This window comes from Atractosteus spatula, chromosome 18 (genome assembly GCF_055471065.1).
Source record: "Atractosteus spatula isolate fAtrSpa1 chromosome 18, fAtrSpa1.hap1, whole genome shotgun sequence".
In the NCBI taxonomy this organism is placed as follows: Eukaryota; Metazoa; Chordata; class Actinopteri; order Semionotiformes; family Lepisosteidae; genus Atractosteus; species Atractosteus spatula.
In genome coordinates this window covers 1,099,844-1,119,576 of record NC_142723.1, presented here as the reverse complement: position 1 = coordinate 1,119,576, position 19,733 = coordinate 1,099,844, and the positions used below count along the sequence as shown (strand labels likewise).

General features: G+C 47.5%; 1 protein-coding gene across 1 annotated transcript; it reads left to right on the top strand.

Annotated features, from left to right (window-relative positions):
- Positions 1-1,027: 1,027 nt before the first annotated feature.
- smim10l3 (small integral membrane protein 10 like 3) lies at positions 1,028-3,021 on the top strand. The gene is made up of 2 exons (XM_088936598.1): positions 1,028-1,398; positions 1,922-3,021. Exons 1-2 carry the CDS (start codon positions 1,219-1,221, stop codon positions 1,940-1,942), a joined length of 201 nt encoding a protein of 66 aa, XP_088792724.1. The 5' UTR covers positions 1,028-1,218; the 3' UTR covers positions 1,943-3,021.
- The last annotated feature ends 16,712 nt before the right edge of the window (positions 3,022-19,733 follow it).

Sequence of the window (19,733 nt, the reverse complement as noted above, 5' to 3'; positions counted from 1 at the left end):
ACATGAAAAACACACACGAAATGAAAAGAGATGAGAATCAGCCGCCCGTTCGAAGTCTGAAGGTCTGCCTGAGCATATTGGGTGGGAACACGCCACCACAGACATCTGTGGGAGAGTCCTTGACAAGAAATAACGAAAGAGTCTGTATCCCATATATTCCTGTACACACTGGGATCCAGTACCGCTTCGTACAGGAGGTAGGGCTCATCCCATAATGGATGTTGGTTTACAACAACACTAACAGAAATTCTTCTCCACAGACTGAAAAAAGACACCGAATCTGATGCAGGGAGGCAGACACGCACAATTGTTTTTCCTGTATTTATTACTTTGACCTCATCTTAAGACAAACAAGTTCGTATGGAGACAGATCTCAGAAATTCGTTGTTGAAATGGTTGAGATTTAAACTATACATTTCAAAAGAATAACAGTCTGTCACCCCTTCCTCTAAAACATACGCCTATTATATTTCAGCCGACACTGGTCTTCCACTGCTGTAACTAAGATAGCCCCATGCAGTGAGTTTGTGGTAACGCTGCAAGCAACGGTTAGCAACAGTAGTTAATTTCGTACGCCGGATCTTCCAATAGACTACCGCATAAATGATAACGCAGCCTGCCTCTATCCAATAATTCCTTCTAAATTAATCTACCCAAGTATCACTGTAGAAATCTTATGGTGTAAAGGTTCTTGAAAAGTATTAACCATATTCATATATATTAAATCGGCTGATTCAGTTTTAAAGGGTTTCTTAAACACACTAAATGCACGTTAATTCCCATTGCGCTGATCAATTTAAACTATGATTATCGCTTCTACAGGAGAAAGCGATAAAGAAACGCTCAAAACGTGTTCGTCTGATCACTCCGGCGGGATATGAATGTATTTTTGAGAACGAAATAAGCCAGGTTTAAAAATACTATGCTGCGATGTCTATTTTTAGAGGCAACACATGGTTTGGAGAGCCACAGGAAGTCAGCGCAGGGCTGCGCATCCGTGTGTCTCACTATATCACTCCGGCTGAACAAGAATGGTGAAACAGCCTGCTTCTGTTACAGCGTTACAGATTCCCGAAATATCCGAGAGAGTGGTGCTTCAGAGGGAAGAGATGTGAACTGCTTTCAGCAGGAACAGCACCGATGGGTCACGGTTTCTGTCGGACGCCCTGGTGACATTACGGACACTGTTTCAGGAGGGCTGTGTCCCCCTTCTTTTGTATGGCGGGTCTGTCTCAGCTGGTGTCGAGGCTTCCGGGGTCCGCCGGCAGGACTTACGGGGTGTTTTCCAAAGGTCTGACGAGGACTTTATTAATCTTTTTCGATCTCGCCTGGCGGTTAAGGATCCGTTTTCCCTACCTCTACCTCATAGCCTCAATGATGTTCAATGTGCGATTACAGGTGAGCGATTTCTCTCTTACCTACGCCACAGGTAAGAGTGACATCACGGGAGTTTTTTTTTGTCTTAGAATATAATGTAGTTTCTGACAAACGCGAAGACGTCACAGCCAAAGCGATTTCTGCTCGCGTTAAATAATTTCCCTTTGCTATAAATGACATCTTCTCCCTGTAGGAGAAAATCGCGGATAAACTTAACTGTGATAGGGGAGAGCATTTCTGATCGTGACACAGATTTTTAACACATCTCTCGCTGCATTTATCGACACCACCCGTTTACGAATCTCCTTTGAATAAATGTGGAGAAGGCACATCTCGATTTTAAATTTAAAGTTTGTAATTATGTGGTGTTTTGTGTCCAGAGCTGTTCTGGAACATTTGTCCAGAAATCGAGGATTAAGAAAAGCAGTTTGCTTTCATCTCCTCTATTTTAAGCAACGTCAGCGTCCAAGTCCAATATGCATGCCTTTGTTTGGTCTGCTTGCTTTTATGTCAGTTTTATACATATTATGTTTGCTTTTTGCAGGTCCATATTGAAATACACTAGTGAATCTAAGGACCCCTTAGCGGACGATGCTTTCTAACCCACCCTTTGGCTGACTTCCGTTACATATGTAATGCTGAGGAAATCAAGATGAAGAATGACGCAGCCGAGTTACGTCATCGTTTCCTCCCCGCCCTTTTTTTCGATAGGGAGGTTCGTGCCTTATTTCACGGAGGGCACTGTGACGTCACCACCGAGGCCCAGCGCTGCGTCCGGCGGAGCACGGCGCCAAGTGGCCAGACCTTTTGGAAGAGGAAGTCTCTTTTTCCGGTCTTTCTGCGTTTTTTTTTCCCGGGATACTTATAGTAATGAAAGGATAACAGTTGTGCAATATTTGAGTGGTTTAGTAGACGGGTGACCCGAAGCGGGAGTGACTCCAAACAGCGCACGCCAGCAGCCACCCGCTCGCATCTCAACGTACTCATCTCAAACACGTAAACTCGAGGAATCTTAGTGGGTCATGGATAGCACGGTGTCCTTTAGGCCACTGCAAGGCACGTACTGTAACCTTGACAGCTGCTGATACAACCAGGAGCTGCCCTTGGTGGACTTCCTGCCTGTTGTCCAGCAGCTGCAGAGGGCGAGGTTTGATTCCAGGGCAGCGTGGTGCAGCCGCCATGGGCTCTGGGGGGGCAGGGCGTCCAGTTGTCATGTGCTCTGGGGGGGCGGGGCGGCCAGATGTCATGTGCTCTGGGGGGGGGCGTCCAGTTGTCATGTGCTCTGGGGGGCGGGGTGTGCTGACCCGTGAGACCAGTCGCCCCACAGGAAGGAAACACCCCCCCCCCACCCAGCTTGATGCTGCTCTTCTCTCTGGTGTCTTCAGAAGGGGGTCTGTGGGGCCCCGGGATGACTCTCTGGATCTTAGTGTTTGTTGTGCAGTGTAGAAGTAACTCAGTGAGCACTTACCTGGCAGACCCACTCCGACTAGCGTGTTGCTCAGTGTTGAATGAGAAGTGCAAGGCAATGCTTATTCTTGAGTTACAGGTGTGTCGATTTGTTTTAGATTTTAAGAAGTTGTAAAGGCTGCTTTTTCACCATAGTTTTTCAATCCTCTTGAAACAATAAATTAACAAAATATCTCATATTGCTGGATTCTTTTTGCGTTTTCCCACTTTTTATGTACATTTCTTCTGCCGTCGTGCGTCTTTTTTTAATAAAAGGCAGCAATACGGTTTCAAGCCACCAGGGGGCAGGGGTGTGCTTTTCTCCCCGTAGCGGGCAGAGAGAAGGCGGCCGAGTAGCCATCGTCCACATGTGCAGCAATGGACATTCGTCAAACCAGAGGAACCACGTGGGGTTTCCATGTTCAAGTCCCATTTCTAAGCTATTTCTATTCTGTTGAAATGCCAAAATACAAGCCTGCGAATTACTGCTGTCCTTCTGCGGAGTTGTCATTCACCACCAAATAATATGTAGATATTAATTTAACGAACTAGAGGAAATAGTGCCGCATGATCTTTCCTGTAATATTTATATGTACATCAAAACAATTCTGGCAGATTGGTCACAGCTGAGGTTGAAGGAGCTGTTCACATCTGTGGGCTTGGGATTCGAGCCAAGATCCTGTTTACACGTGATGAAAGGGAGACCAGAATAGAATTTCTAAGGCATATTGCGACTTTCTGTAATGTTTCATTGACCAAGGCATCTTTGGCAGACAAGCCCAGATTTCAGACATCTATCCACTTGCTGATATCCAGAAAAATTCAGCACAGGCTCGGGGAAAACATTCATGATAGCTGACAAACACAGCTCTTAATGATGGAGAGCTGCTGGGTCTGTATGGCTTTGGGATACCGCGAGACGTCTCCTAGCCTGGCATGGCCCTACCTTGTGTAGGGGAGAAGGATCAACATTAACAAATCCAGGTCTCAGTTTCAGCCCCCAAATACTGGGATCTATAGTAGTTTTGTTAGGACTGAATACAATGCTCAAAAGCCAAGGCTCTCTACAGATGATAAAAAAATTCTGTCTGATTGCAGCACACAAAAAAATCGAAAGGATTTTGACAGTCTTTGAAGAGTAAAATAAATACGTCTGTTTCTCCAGAAAGTAGCTGGAAGCCAAGCAGACTGTAGCCCACTAATGGATTAAATTGAAGAGGCTTGGAAGAAGTTTGCTTTCTTGGAACGCTTTGCTGATTTTTCTAGTAGGACAATTCTCTGGCTGCAGTTTTGAAAGACGTCGGAACAGTTCCAGCAGACTGAAAAAGGGAGCTCGGTACCTTGGGTGTGATGGCGCCTGATTGAACCTTTCTCATTTCTTGCAGCCTTCCAAGGAAGCAGAACCCCACCCAAGCCCCCGGATTTTGGTGGGAGACATATCCCCAAATTCCCAGAAATGCTTACTGCACTCCAATCCCCACTTCCCCTAAATAGCCTCGAGACAGCTGCATAATTCCTAGCGCATCACCACACCCAGCTTGACAGCAGTCAGCACCCCACCTCTGCTGCAATACCCCAAGTTTCTGTTTGCAAAGCGTGTCAGTGTGAAATATCCCCTAGGTAGATACAGGAGATGAGTGGCATTCTGCTGCGGTGACTGCAGTGAAAATCTGCTTCAGAAGCACCTCTGCTGCACTCTCAAGCCCTGCCTTCTTGTGACTTGATTTTTCCAGCCTGCCACCCTGAAGAAATGAAACGTTACGGAGAGGCCCTATTTCCTCCACGATACACACAACCCCCCCTTCCCCCCACAAAACCATGCCCTGTGGATGTTCCACAGGCGGCTCTTGCTTGGGAAGTAAATCAGAGCACGAAACCCAGTTTTATTAATAATCCTGTAGAGCGCTGGCCACATCGCATTTAGTTAATGAAGTAATGCGCTGCTGTGATAAATTATTGATTGACTGAGGGAGAGCCAGATGTCTCCATGCACTATAATTGTTCAAAGCAAATCTGAATCACCAAAGACTGAGCTAGAACTCAGCCTCTTCGTGCTCGATCGGCGACCCAGCTCCTGCAGAGGCTAAGGAACATGACCAGTGTGCTGGGATTGGCTCTTATGCCCTGGGTCTCAGGGTTCAGAGTGCTTGCTGGTGGTCCCCAGGTTCTGTGTGTTTTCTGCACACACTTGAAGATGCTGTAAGTCTCTGTCGGTAGACTTCAGTCTTTGAAATGAGAACAGTCTGCTCTTCACAGCATGAGCCACCTGTTTTGAATGGCAGGGGCAGTAGAGCTGGCTGGAGGGCTTGGGGAACACAGTTCTTACTGTAGCGTTTTCAAAAGCACAGGGGTATTTGAGTTCAGTACATGTAGTTGGTTTGGTGGTGATGGTGAATAGGACCAGCTGCGCGCGACTGACTTGTCATTGTTATCCCTCACAAACTTTAGTTACCAACTTCCATTTAATGCACAAAAGAGGGGATTGGTGATTCCCCTGAATTGAAACACCCAAAAAGTAAACTCCCACCTATTCGCAGTGATCTAAGCGAACTGAAGTGGCCCTCTGGAGTTCTGCCGGTGAGGGACATCGTGCAGAGCACAGGCCAACCCTGTGAAACAACCAGGACACTTCACTTCGGAGTGTGAAAGGGGCCAGATGAGAATCAAACTGATCTTTCCAGCAGGTGCTGCTGTGCGCTCCCAGCGGCAGGGTGGGTGACAGCCTGACGTATTTCCGTGGTGTAAGGATATCGCTGTGGGCCGATAACACAGAATCCACACACTCTGGCTCCTGAATCTCCTTCCCGTGACTCAGCCCCGTAGGCTCTGCGCCCAGCCGCCCCCACGCGCGCAGCTCAAATCACCCGGCTTTGTTTTAAGAGTTTATTTCAAATCCCGTTTGGCAGAGCCATGAGCATCGCAGCCTCTCCCCCGCGGAGACCCAGGCGAAGCAGCACACAGCCTTCCCCCGGCCTCTCGGCCCCACACCCGGGACAGCTTTCACACCAGCGAGCGCGCCATCGCCGCACGTCCAAGACCAAGTTTCTGTTTCGCAGTCATAGTGCAGTCATTTTTCAATACAACAAGCGTTGGGCTGCTTTGACATCAAGAAGGAAATTGCTTGCCTGATTCTTCCGAGAGTGGGGGGACTATGTTAATCCAAGAGCTCTCAAGCTGTGGAAACTACAGCCCATATAGACGATGGTCTAGATCCTTGATCACAGTCTGCAGGTCAGGGAACCATGTGGGACTTCAGGGCAGGAGTCTGCAGTCCTCATCCCAGTCCTTCCATTTTTAATGGAATAAAGATCTTATTAATTTTCAGTAAGTGGGCCAGAAAAGGTTCAGCAAAGTAATTGAGAGCCTGTGTGAAAAATGACGATCAGAAGACCGTGTAGCTCATCTTCGGTCCAGGGGAAGAAGAGAGGTTTTTGTTACATAAAGAGTTTCTGCTGAGTGAAAGTAGGGCAGGCTGTGCTGCACTCGTCCGACATTCAGAATTCTAGTTCATCCCTGTGTGTCCCACTGGCTGCTACGCTGCTCTTTTAATTAGCTCACTAGTTAAACAGGCGGGGCTCTGGGGAACCTGGGGTCCACGCTGCACATCTCTCGTCTGAAGCAGAAGAATCCGAATCCCAGCCCCTGGGGCTCCAGTTGTTTTTTTTACACCTTCTTTATCTGACAGTTATCTTGGCATTTCCAGTTATTACGAAGAGGCTCTCTGGGGCTCTGAATTGGGTACAGCCTTATGAAGGAGTTCTCTGAGCCGGTTTGCTCAGAGAGGGGTCAGGTTACGATGGGCAGTGACACGGGCCTGGCTCTTTCTGGGGTGACATGGCACCCCATTCGAATGGTTGAACCCACCCCTGGGGTCTTGGGGTACCCCAGTGCCCTCATGTGCTCAAGTCATACTTACATACATAAACACTGAAAACAGGTGTAGTTTGACTCCCTGAGTATTTCAGTTTTGTGCATTAGCCACACAGTAATATAATAGTTATGATACTATATGCATACTCTCAGTAACTCAATCCCACAAAAAACCTTCTATCCGAGAGACCTGTTCCTTTTTACAACTCAACCCTAAAGTGAACGAGATTCCCAGATTTTGGAGAGGGTGGTCTGGGGGGGAATCTCTGATTGTTGCAGTTCAGTTTCCCAGCACAGGGGGGCGATGGCTCTTACGGTGCTCTGTCCTGCCGTGAGGGGAGTAACTGGTGGAATGTAACGTCATCCCCAGTAACAGCCCTCATAACCGCAACAGCAGTAAGAGCTATGGAGTGAACAGTGTTATCCAGAGAGCCGCTCCGGCAGGGTTTGTGAAGGTCCTCCGACAGGAGAACATGTCGACTCTCAGACGCACTTCTTTTCAACACCTCACAGCACCATTCATCATTGGAAAGCATCCCTTTCATTTGGCTGATTTGATCATGGCTGCTGGTTTTGCTGACAATGAGGGTGTGGTGTGCGATGTGTTATAGACTAAATGCAGTGCATGTCTGCTCTCCCCGCTGACAGAGCTAACCTGCTTCATTACTGGACCGACACATCTGTGTCACACACACTGTGCGGCTCAGTTCTGTTGTAGCAAGTGGACTTTAGAGCACAAAGCCCCCCCAGGAGGAGATTCCCCCCCAGCAGTACTGATTCCCATTCATGCAGCCCCTGGGGTGCAGAACCACACTCAAGGTACAACAGCAGTGTCTGCAGCAGGGACTCGAACCCGCAACCGGTCGGTTAGAAGTCCCAAGGCTCACCCACTCTACACCACCACCGACGGAAAACAATCTTCTCCTTCAGCTGCCCTGAGCCCTGCAAGATCAGCGTCAGGGCTGCTGCTGTTCCCTCTGTCCTCCACTCCTTTCGCTCGTAATCCTTCAGATTAATTTGAGGCTTCTGGGTCTCCATTCAGACACGCAGCTGGCGTTAATTAATCGGTTTCCGTGGCAACTGCATCTGTAAATCTGCACTCCCCCCCCCCGTACCCCGCCCCCACCCTGAGAAGAAGAGGATTTCTCCAGTGGGGATTTACCCAGTACAGGGATTGAGTTTAGACAACAGCGCTGGGGGAAAAAAAAAAAACATAAAAAAATGCAGGAAAAAAAATAACTGAGAGGATCAGAGACTTTAATCCTCACCAAGAATGGAAGCAGGTTGTCCTCTGGAAGGAAAATCACACAAAGAAAAGGATCTGCCAGTGGCGCAGAAAGATGAGGTGCTTTGTGTGAGTGGGGGTACCCGTCTGCTCATGGGAACAGAAGTGGGGTGACTGTGGACCTAGGGAGGGACATCTGGCGCAAATACAATGTGGGGGCTTGACATTTAAAGGAAATAAATAGTAACGGAGCGGCACTGTGTTGCAGTGCTGGGGCTCTGGGTTCAATTCCAGACCCGGGGGTGCTGTCTGTGTGGAGTTTGCATGTTCTCCTCATGCTCTTGTGAGTTTCCCCCGGAAACACACGGAGGGGTGAATAATAACCGCCGCAGAGATCAATGTCAAGTCTGACCACTTCCTGTGCGTCTCTGCATTTGTGTGCACACAGCTTGGTGAAACTATAGACCTGCTGGAAAAACATGTAGGGATTTCCAAACAGCTCAGAAGATGAATATAAAAAAAGCTCTGAAAATGGAGCGACTGTGTGGCTTCTGCAGGAACCACATCAGAGTTCAGCTGATGATGGGCGCAGCCCAGGTGTGCTGGAATGCCACCGTTCCTTACTCCTGATGAGCTCACTCGCTGTGCTCGGAGCGAGCTCCCAGGATCCCGCTGCACGCCGGCATGGGACATGAGCTGCTCTGTTGCCAAGTACCTCCTGAACGCTGCATTCGTTGTCTGACCATGGGGAACTTCTCGACTGGTCCCGCTGGGACAGTGTGACGCAGCACTTGCACTGCCATGCACTGAGACACAGCTACAAGCATCTGTCCTCCCTTGCTAACTGAGGACTCATTCATTTAAAGAAGAGGATTTTCCGTGGGGTACAGTATGAGCAGAAGGAACACTGTGGCCACAGCCGATGTGTACTGGAGTGGAGGTCGCGCTGAGCAGTCAGTGTGGCCCCTCTGTTTTACCAGGCAAATGACCGCCCTGCTCAGAGCTCCGGCTCAGAGTGCCCAGCCTTTGGATTTGCATGTTGTCAGTCAGGGAGGGGAGAAATGCAAACTCTGGGCAGTGAAGACATCTGAGTCACCTGAACACTTAGCCTCCCTTCTACAATTCACATCTGACCCCTACTATTGTGTGTGCATGTGTGTGCAGCATGCTCTGTAACGGACATGAGCCCTGTACATTTTCACTGAGGGTAAGTATGTGTATACGTGTACCCATCCATTATCAGAAAGCCGCTCGCTCCTGGTCAAGGGAACAGTAAGCTGGGGCCTATCCTGGATGGATCAAGAGAAAGGCAGGCCTGCACCCTGGACAGGGCACCAGGGCATCCTGGGCGCCACCCGCCACACAAATAGGTATAGTACAAGCACACAGGGGCAATTTAGAGACACCACCTGACTTACCCCTCCTGTCCCTGGGAGCTGGGGGGAAAGTGGAGTGCCCAGAAAACAAGAAGGGAACATGTAAGCTCCGCACAGAAGGTGCCCCAGTCCGGACTCTTACCCTGCACCCTGTAAAGCAGCTGTGCAAGCTGGCATGCCACTGTCCTGCCACTGATTCCAAACACACAGTAGTACTGAAGGTATATATGCAGCACATGTTCACTGCATAAAGAGCATTTTTATAAGTGCAAAGAAATGGCCTGAAAGAACTGGAAGCTTATGAAATGTATTTAGTATGCAGGAGAGGTGACCTGTGTCCGTGCTGACTGAATGTTACCTTTAGCCACTAGTCCCTCTGATATAAGTAATTAATACACCCCTTTAGTTCTTAACTCTGCACTGGGAACAGGCAGTAAAAGCATATTTGCCTAACAGTGGGATGACTGTCATGTGGCTGGTGGCATGCAAATCTGTAGCTGTTAATACAATCTAAGTAGGTGTTATGGAACAAAAGCCAGCAGTGTGGAGGAGTGGTCAAGACTCTGGGTCCTCAGGCAGAAGGTGACGGGGTCAGCTCCCAGGTGGACGGCCACTGGTGACCCCAAACCACCCTGCTGCACAACTGGGTCCTTCCCAGGCGGTCAGTGCAAATGAGGGTTTGCTCTTGCCTTGGGCAGTTAAAACGAAATTTAAAAAAAAATGATCTTTCAAACACATCCTTATTCCCTAACTGTGCTCTATAAACGAGATTTCTCACTGCCTGGGAATTGTAGTTTGTCTTTCCAGCATCTGCAGGAGGTACAATTAGTGTCTGCAAATAAACTTGCTAGCTGGAATTGCGTGGATGTCACTGCCAAACACGACAACGTTATCTCTTCCTGAACATCAACGAGCTTATCGGGTGTCACTGATGAGTCAGTCCGCAGACAAGGTGACAGAAATGAAAGTGGCCATGATGTTAAAACCCGTGAGATTTGATTTCCAGGTATTGCTGCCAAATATCTCCAGCGGGACAGGCTTCCCGGCTGCCAGCTTACAACAACTGCCTGTTTTTCACATGACCGGAAATTTGGGATTGCAGGATGCCTGAGCGCTGTGAGGTCGCTAGCAATCTCCGTGTGGCCCTGAACCCATCTGTGCCTGGAGTGTGGTGCTGTGGCTGCAGGTGAGGAAGAGAATGGAGGTGGAGGGTGGAGGGCGACTCCAGCTCCTTTACTGTGTGCTTGGTGCCTCTAACCTCTGGTACTGGTTGCTAGAGCCCTCCAACACTGCATAGCCAGGATCTGCAGTGGGAAAGCGATATTCTTTGTTTCTATTTAAAAAGAAAACTGAAAAAAGAATTTAGGCAATAAAAAAAAACATGTTTTTTTTCTATATTTATTGAGAGATGGGTCTCTTCCTTTTCTAATGTGATTAAGGGATCTGGTCTTATTCCTCTTGGGCTGGAGAAGTGCAATTTCCCGCTGTTTAGCATCTAAATGTGTTCTAGAGCCTCAGAGGCTGTTACACTTTCGAAACAGCAGCTGGGGGGTTTTGCGACAGCATTTGAACTCTTCCCCATCCCCCCTGCCTCTCCATCTAGGAAAGGCTGTACAGAAAGATCTAATTATTACTACAGGCATTCTAAACTAAATTAACATCTCCCCCGTCTCCTGCTTATTGATTATGTTTGCATTTGTTGCCATAATGTTCATCTCAACTTAATAAAATGCGCTGTCTTTTTGAGAAGGGCCCGAGTGAGCCATAATTGTTTCTGCTCAAGTGTGTCTCAGAGTCTGAGGAGCCTCCAGACACTGAGACAAACACAGCGGCAGGTTCGTGTGCTTTTCCCTCACATCTTCTTGGTGGCAGAGGAGGAGGAAGTGTCCAAACAGGTAGCATCACTGGCAAAAGCCTTGCAGATATGGTGACATGCTCAGAGAGCAGCCAGGAACTCCCCATCAGTTAACTGTGCTGTGTGTCCTGCGTAGCCTCCATACTAACAGGGAAAGATTGTTTCAGTTAGAACCACACTGCCTCAGGCGTGCTGCAGCTCTTTCGCCAAGGTGAGCCATACCTGCAGGCGTGACTACTCTGGGATGGGAAGACATAACAACTGCAGACATCAGCCTCCGAACAACCCACAAACAGCAGCTTGATTAGAGTGGTGCAGTTCAGCTGCAGCAGAGCTACATGGATCCTGGATTTTCATTTATATAACAATTTCAGTACAAATAACACACACACACACACACACACACACACACTGGAGCCCTTGTTTGCAGATTAAACATAGCTGCCTTATTTTCCCTTCCAGCTATTCTTTTCACTCAGCTAATCAGATTAATCCATCGGTTTCCAAACTCCCATTTATACGGTTGGAGTGCAAATCCAATCTTGTGCTCCTTTGGAATTAAGAAGAAAATAACATCAAAATGAAGCAGAGGAAGCAGCTTCCTCCACACCTCCTCTCTCTCTCCTCCTCCTCTGCCCCCTCCCACTCTCGGATGGCAGGCTCGCTTTGCGCAGGACGTTTCTGACAGCCCCCCTCAGAGCGGCCGTTGTGTAATGGTGTTGGAAGCAGGTCTCTCCAAACCTCTGCCTCTCGTGCCTTCCCTCAGCAGGTCAGCTCGGGTTGATCTGCTCTGCTTCCCCTCCCCCCTGAGCCCCCGACACCAGGGTGAACGGCAGAGCTAATGAGGCAACATGGGCCAGTAATTGCCACACTCTGACCCCTCCTTTGCTCTCAAGTTCCTCTGGTGTCCCTTACAGAGAACGACAGCTTCTCTGCTACGTCAAAAATTGCTTCAGGGTGGGGGCAGCCTGTTTCACTCATTGAGCTGAACGGAACACACCCCACCAGCACAGCCCCCCCCCATCCCAGCTGACCACCCCCAGTTGGGTCAAGGAGATTGTTCTTGACCTACATCACTGATATTCACTCCAGCTCCCAGAGGGCTGCTGTCATGTCTGGGTTTCATTCCACTCTGAACTCTCCATCCTTTTGTTTGAACATGTTGTTCACGTACTTGGTGCGTTTCTGACAATTACAAGTTACTAATAGACCCTGGTGGACCAGGACCTGGACTGAATGTGACTGACACACTGTGTGTGAACTTCTAGTCACGTTCAATTTGAGGTAGGATTCTACACTTCCTGCAGGGGGCGATATCTGCTATGCTCTCAGTGACAGCTCACAGCACTAATAAACACAGGACAGTCAGAGATCTTCAGATTAAAAGATTGCATACTTAATCTATGAATGATCAACCTCTTGAAATTACCTAAACACCCTGGAAACACATGAGAACATACTGGCTTGCATTCATGCCATTTTTGAAAGAAATAAACTCACAAGACCGTCTTCATCTTACAAGCTCTAAAACGGGCAGTTCAACAGTGGACAGCAGACCACTGGTGAGCCTGTTCTGCAGTCCATCCACACTCTGCGATGTCATACTCACCACCAGGTTTGCAGTACAGTAGACGACCCATTCATGGACACTATGTTTGGCAGCAGGTTGCTTTGCCTACTGTAACCTGGCAACACGTGGTAGGCACATGTATGCACAGGTGACGCACAGCTTTGGTTATCTGAGAATACTGGGTGAACAATACGTATCTGACAGAGTAAGCAGCATGATTTTGAGTCTGAATTAGCTGCTTAGGTGCAATGAGCCACGTTCCTCAGAATTATGAAGTGCAATTTTAAGACAGTGAGAAGGCTGGAAAGCACTCTCTTGCATGGTTTCCAAACACTTTATCGTCTGTTTTAAATTAATGACATTAATTTAGGGCAGAATCTGAAATTTATACAACTTCCTTCTTTTTTGTCAGTTCCTCATTTTGCAGAGAAGGGCTCCTCGCACCTGCTAGACAGGCTGTCTGTTGGGCCGTGTCTCCAGAGGGAAACAGGCAGAGTGAAAAACGACGTTTGAGGAGTTAAGATGACCAGGCTACGACAGCTCCAAGATTTCCAAGTCTCGGTCACCGAGTGCCGTCTGGGACAGACTGATCAACCTTGTCAATCCGTGGTCTATAAAAATATCCTGCTTCACTGGTCATTCAGAGATAAAAGACTCCGAAGGTCCAAAAACCCAGGGGCACAGAAAGTAAGACATGAGATTTAAACCTTAAACCAACATCCTTACGATCCTTTATCTCATTATAGAAATTCTTCAGATGTCAATGAATAATTATTCTAGGAAGCAGAAACATGACCGGAGCGGTGGGGTTGGACAGCACCAGTAAACCAAAAAAACCCATCTTTTGGCATTTCTCTGCTGTTCGGAGTCCATCTATTTTGCTGACTTACACCCCTTTGAAAGATATTTGCGGTCAGGATTTTTTCCGCATCTGCAAAGAATTAAGTGGGATTTGGACATCCATTTCCCCTTTGTCCTTAAATGAATCTCAGAACCTTACCATATATTACCAGTGTTATGGAGATTCTTGGACACGTTCCGTTTTCAGATCTTAAAGGAGTGGAAACTGTATTAACTGCGTGCTCCTTTCCCTTATGTTTCTCGGATCGCTTCCTGTTAGTTATAAGGCACAGCGGTTAGGACTCTCCCTATAGAATTCCATTAGGATCTATAACAGGTGGGTTGTATAATAACAAATGAGAAGAAGCCACTGGGCCCATCTAGCTCACTTTGGATGTAGTAACTAACCGATCCCAGGATCTCGTCCAGCCCTTTCTTGACAGAAACCAGGGGATCGGCTTTAACAGCACGGCTGAGCAGCTTGTTCCCCACTCCCACAATCCTCTCGCTCCCGGCACTACTGACATGGCTTTTGTGAAAAAGGAAGTATAAATGGGTGCAGATGGAGGCTGTTACGGATGTTTTTTTTAGCTTTTTAATTAATTAGGATCTCTGTATAAATTGTTTTGAAAGCTGCGTTTTCACTGCCGAGGAGACGCTTAACCGTGCCAAGTGCATCCTTCGCAGACGTGAAAGCAGCGCGGGCAGCTGTCTGTCTCTCCGGGGCCTCGCCCAGTGACACTGCAGCTTGAGAGAGGGGAAGGCCAGGCAGCCCGGAGTGCCTGTCACACAGCCTTATCTGAAAGATGAGCAGATGAACATTTGCATTATCTGACGGCTGCTCGCGCCGGCCAGTTGAACCCAGTCAGCTGACAGTAACTCTTCTTGATTGATGCTGTGGTCTCCGAACCAGAAGCTACCCTGAAGGTATGACATGCAAGGCTCATGGTGCAACACTGTGTGTATCTTGGCAACTGTTCAGCCCTCCGTGAATATAAGAATAATTATAGAAAACACAGGCCTTTTACGGAAATAATGATCAATAAGATGGATTACACTTTGGTTTTAATTAGAGATCTGTAGTTTTGAAGACCGGACCCCAGTGGAAGATTAACTGCTTGTCTCCAGGCATTTGTTGTGGTCCTTCCAAAGATATACCATGTTTGTACCATGTCTTTACTGTGTCTTGAGTCGTGTTCTGTCTTTCTGATTCACCACTTTGCAGACATGAAAAATAAACAGATACAAGGTGGGTATATCAGCCTGCTCTAAGATCGTTACCTGATATAATTATGATTCCTGGGTTTTATTAATTTCTCTAAGCCAATGTTTGAGTTTTACTCATTCGGCAAGGACTCAGGCATCTCAAACTGCAGCCTCTTCCAAAATGGAAGAAAAGCAAAAAGAGTCAGACTTCTAATCCGTCTCTCTCACACACCACCAGGAGGTCTCCCCCCCTCACCAGCCCATATGAGCTGTCATTCGTCCCCTCTCTCCTTCTCTCGCAGAATCAGCATCTTGGAACAGAATCTGCTAATGATATAAAAGACGCAGCCATTCTCCGGAGAGACCCAGTCTGTATTATGTCTACTGTAAATCTGGATGAGTAGTTTGAGTTCAAGAGCACATGCAAGCACAGTAGTGTAGCTACAGTACCTCGAAATGCTCAAAACAAATGTCATTTTTGTACACTGTTTTTTCTAGAAAAGCTTATCCATGTGTAAAATTCTAGGTTAAAAATGTAGTCTAAGTGTGTAAACAGTAATCTTTCCTGCACATAGCTGTTAGCCATATGTTACTGTGGTCTGTCTGGTAAGAAAGAACAGATTACTGGTGACTGAGGAATGACTTTATGTTCTTCCAGACTCAGTGACACCAAACCGTGAAGGAGGGAGGCCAGCACATGTGACATATTTTCGTTTCAAGTCTCTCAATGTAAATGTTCACATCCAGAAAAAAAAATTAAGGCTTCTTACATTTAGCTTTTTACTGAAGCAGAACAATGGATTGGAGTAATGGTGGACAACAGCAGCTGTTATGGTCCAGGAGTGTTTATTATCTGTAGCTTAATTGAAGCCGACTCCCCCAGACTATTCTTTATTGAGAACAAAAGACAATGACAGCAATAAAAAGGGGGTTTTGATTCAGATTTGGGCTGTGTCCTGCTCTTTCAAGTGGAAAAACAACTCATAAGAAAACCAGGCTTTCTCCTGACCTAAATCTGCTCTCCAGACAGGAAATACTCCCCGAAACTGGAGGCCCCTCCACCTCCCCCCTCTCGGCCCCTTCCGGCCTCTCTCTTTCTCTCCCACTCCTCTGTCTCCCTGTCTCTCTGTCTCTCCTGGTCTCCCTCTCGCGCGGTGTCCACTCTCCTCCTCCCTCTCGTGCCCCTGCTGCTGGGATGGGCCAGCTCACCTTCAGCCGCCTGCTGATTGGGGTGTCGGTGTTCCCCCAGGCCTGGCACTCCTGGGCTGCTCTTCAGAGCTGCGCCTCCATTCTGTCTGCAGTTTAAGGTCTTCTCCCACCACAGGCTTTCCTCCCTGGCTGCTCATCTCCACAGCGCTATGGTCAGGGAAGCGTGAAAATACTTTGCCAAAGGAGGGAAATTCAATTAGTCCGGACTGATCCTGACCTGGAATTTCACCAGGACAGTGCCTTGGGATCTGTTGTGACCGGCGGCCTGCTTGTGAGGGTGGAGACCGAGATCCATCACATCAATGGCCCGCTTGTTATTCAGTAATGTGCCATGTAGTGTTTGGGAAGTAACAAAGAGTCCAACAGTTGCTTAGTTAACTCATGACCTACAGTCCTATGACCCAAATACTCTCTGTGAAATCCAGACACGATTTCCTTTCTCAACAGGATCAAACAGACTTTGAATGCCATAATATCGGCGCATGTACTGTAAGGAAGGCAGGGGGTCACAGAGTTATACTTAATCAACATGTTACAGAAGTGTTACAAAGGAAAAAGCACATAACTGTAGCACTAGACTTACTTCATTCTTTTTGATGTTTTTGATTTACCTTAGTTTTATATGTTATTACAGGAAGCTTTCTGAACGAAGCGACTACTCGCCGAGCCCTGATACAACTCTGGAGTCAAGCTTTCCAAGGGTAATATGTATAAAGGTTTGGGAGTGAAATGTGCTTGGCTGTATAGGGCTCTTTTTACTGAGAAAATCTAATATGAAAATACCTCTTCGTAGACACACACTGTAAGAGCGCGCGAAGTTCAAAATTCGTTGTCCTCGTTTGCCCATGAGACACATAACTCCACCACCCCTGAGCAAAATCAGTCCACAGGCTGCACTGTTAAACTCCAGCCAGACATTCCTTTCCCAGCCCTTCTGTGCTTGACTTACAGGCAGGGTTTGTCGAAGGACAACTCACGTGTCCATATCCTCTCCCTGCTGGCCGAGCTGTCCTTTACACTGTGCTATACTCCTGCACACACTGTTCCCAATCAGGGCTACGTCACATTTTTCCCAGCAGGCTAGAGTAGCAGAGTATTGTCTTACGTGTTCAATTTTAATGCACCCACCATCAGGATTGGCTGGCAGATCATCGATTAACACTCATGTCTACTCCAAAGTTATTCTGCTTTGCACACGAACAGAATAAAACTGTTATAGACGCTCCCTTGAGTAGACGTCTTCAGTCATCTTACACATAGATCTAATCTACCAGAACAACAAATTCGAATCTGCATTTCAGGACACAACGTTCAGATGCGAGTATTTTCTGGGCACGCTAACTTTAGAACTGTTCTGCAGTCCTTGCTAAAAAAAACATTTAGCGAATTGACAGATGTTTTTCATAACTTATTTTTGGATATGAAGTAGGAAGCCAAAAAAAAAAAGAAAAATCTGGTTTAACCTTCAGACTAATGTAAAGAGGAAATGAACACCCCCCCCACCCACCCTTGTGAAACGGCTGGAATGTTTAAATTGAATCCTTATGTTTCGGGAACATGGACGCAACATACAGTGCTGTTCAATGAAAGACTCCCGGAGGGCTTTCTTAATTACTTCGTTAACATCGTCTTCGTTTGCAAGGCTGTCACATGACCGCAGCTGAGAGACGCGGTGACTCATGTGTCTTTATTGTGTCCGAGCCAGAAATCTGTTTATTTCCTGTACATGTACAGCGTGTGCACAAGAGCTTGTCACTGGCGGTGTATTATGCTGGGAATCTTGTCAAGCCATTTGCTAACGGATCCTACAGAATCTGAACTGGCTTCTTGGCACAGTGAATAGCGACACATCCTGCTAACTCCAGCTCAACGTTTATTTAACACCACCTCTCTGGTCCTGGACCGCGTGTTGAATTGAGTGTTGTCTTTGCCTCTTCCACTAACAATGCAAAATCTTTTCTTTTTTTTTTTTTTAGGGGTGCAAGGTTGTCATTGTCTTTTAAAGGATTAATGGGAAAATAGTGTTGGTCTTGGAGCATATTTTCACTAGACTTTGTTCCAGGACTTTCTTCATACAGTCTGCTGCCAGCCTAAGTGTAACAGGCAGGAGACTGTGTAGCTTCTTAATTAAAAACCTTTTAGTACTGGAAGTCGTTCAGCAAAAAGCAAATCTGATTTTTATAGTAACAATAATTTGAAGTAAAGAGGAACACGGGGGTCCATGGGAAAAATATTCCAGGAAAATCACTGGGAAGTAACATTTTCCTGGAATTGTGTTCCCATCCTATTGAGCCCTGTGTTCCCATTAACCCCAATTACCTGCGTAATTCAGGGAAAATACTTGTGCTTCTTACAGCGACACAGAAAGTGTTGACAAAGAGTTTCAGTTTCAGACTTGCACCTCACAGACAAATGTCTTCCTCATTACAAGAAAAAAGAGGGTTTGTAGTGAGACCACAGGGTTTGAGCCATGGAAAAGTCAAAAGCTGCCGTTTCAATTTCCGCAGGGACTCGAACCCTCTGAAGAGAGACTCGGGTCCGCTAGTGCAAGACAAGACATTGTCCCCCTGGGTCTTGAGACTTGCCACAGGTCAAGTGGAGCCTGCTTCATGGCAGGGCAGTACCTGGAAACCCCCCTGGGGGCTGGAACAGATCCTGCAGGCAGTTGCCCTAAGCTCCCCTGCCCGACCCCGATTTCCTGACTAACCCCCAGTTGTTGTCACATCTGCGCGAGTTTAAAAGTTTGATTGTTTTTGGTGCCAATTAAGAAAGCAGCACATGAAGTCTTTACCAGTCGGTGGCTGACGGGAAGGGGCGGATTAAGGTGATCAGAAGCCCCTAGGCTCCCATGACCAGAAAAAAACGATAGAAATACTGTAATAATTCAGTGACGAGTTCGGAGTAAGAGCCGCTACCGCCGATTCAAACGGAATGTCAGCCGGCACTCGCAGGGAACGCACACGTACACAGGGAACACACACACACACACACACACACACACACACACACACACACACAGCCTGTAATGCACGTACAGCAGTGCAACCAATAAATCCGATTCACAGCCCATCTGCGATCTGATAACAGAAATTATGCGCACGTTTCCTTTAAAACCGACGACACACAACACCAAGATCATCACAGCAGAGACCAGTGACCTCCCTGTCTGAGCACATCAGTTCAAGAACAGCGGGACACTCCCCACTCGTGCAAGTCCACTGCAGTCAATAGACTCAAATCACTCAACACACTGCATCGACGAGTACTGTAGATGTTTTTCTATCTGGGCTTTCAAGAAGGGATCAAACTCGCTGATAACTTCGGGGACACCCGTGAAGCTCCCGTTGTCGGGGCGCACGAACGTGTCGCTGCGCCCCTACAAGGCCGCCCTCGCTCTGCTAAACACTTCACCACAGCAAACACCCTTTTCAAGACGTCTGTCCAATACTCATACTCATTGTCAACCTGTCTTGCTAGTTCTGAATCTATTAGACCACTATCAGCGCAGCGCATGACGTTACACGACCACAGCCTTCCCACGGCTCTCCGACACTCCGTGTCCAGCCAGGCGTGCGGCGGTGTTGACCCGGTCACTAGAGCCTGCGGCCAGTCCGGACTGACCATCACCGCCCCCGAATAATTACATGCGAAACACTGTACCTTTCGGAGGGGAATACAGCAGCCACCCTCTTGGCACACACTCGCCATTTCCGAGTTTTCTTCTGAAGAGGGTTGTAGAGAAACACCTCTTAGTGTTGA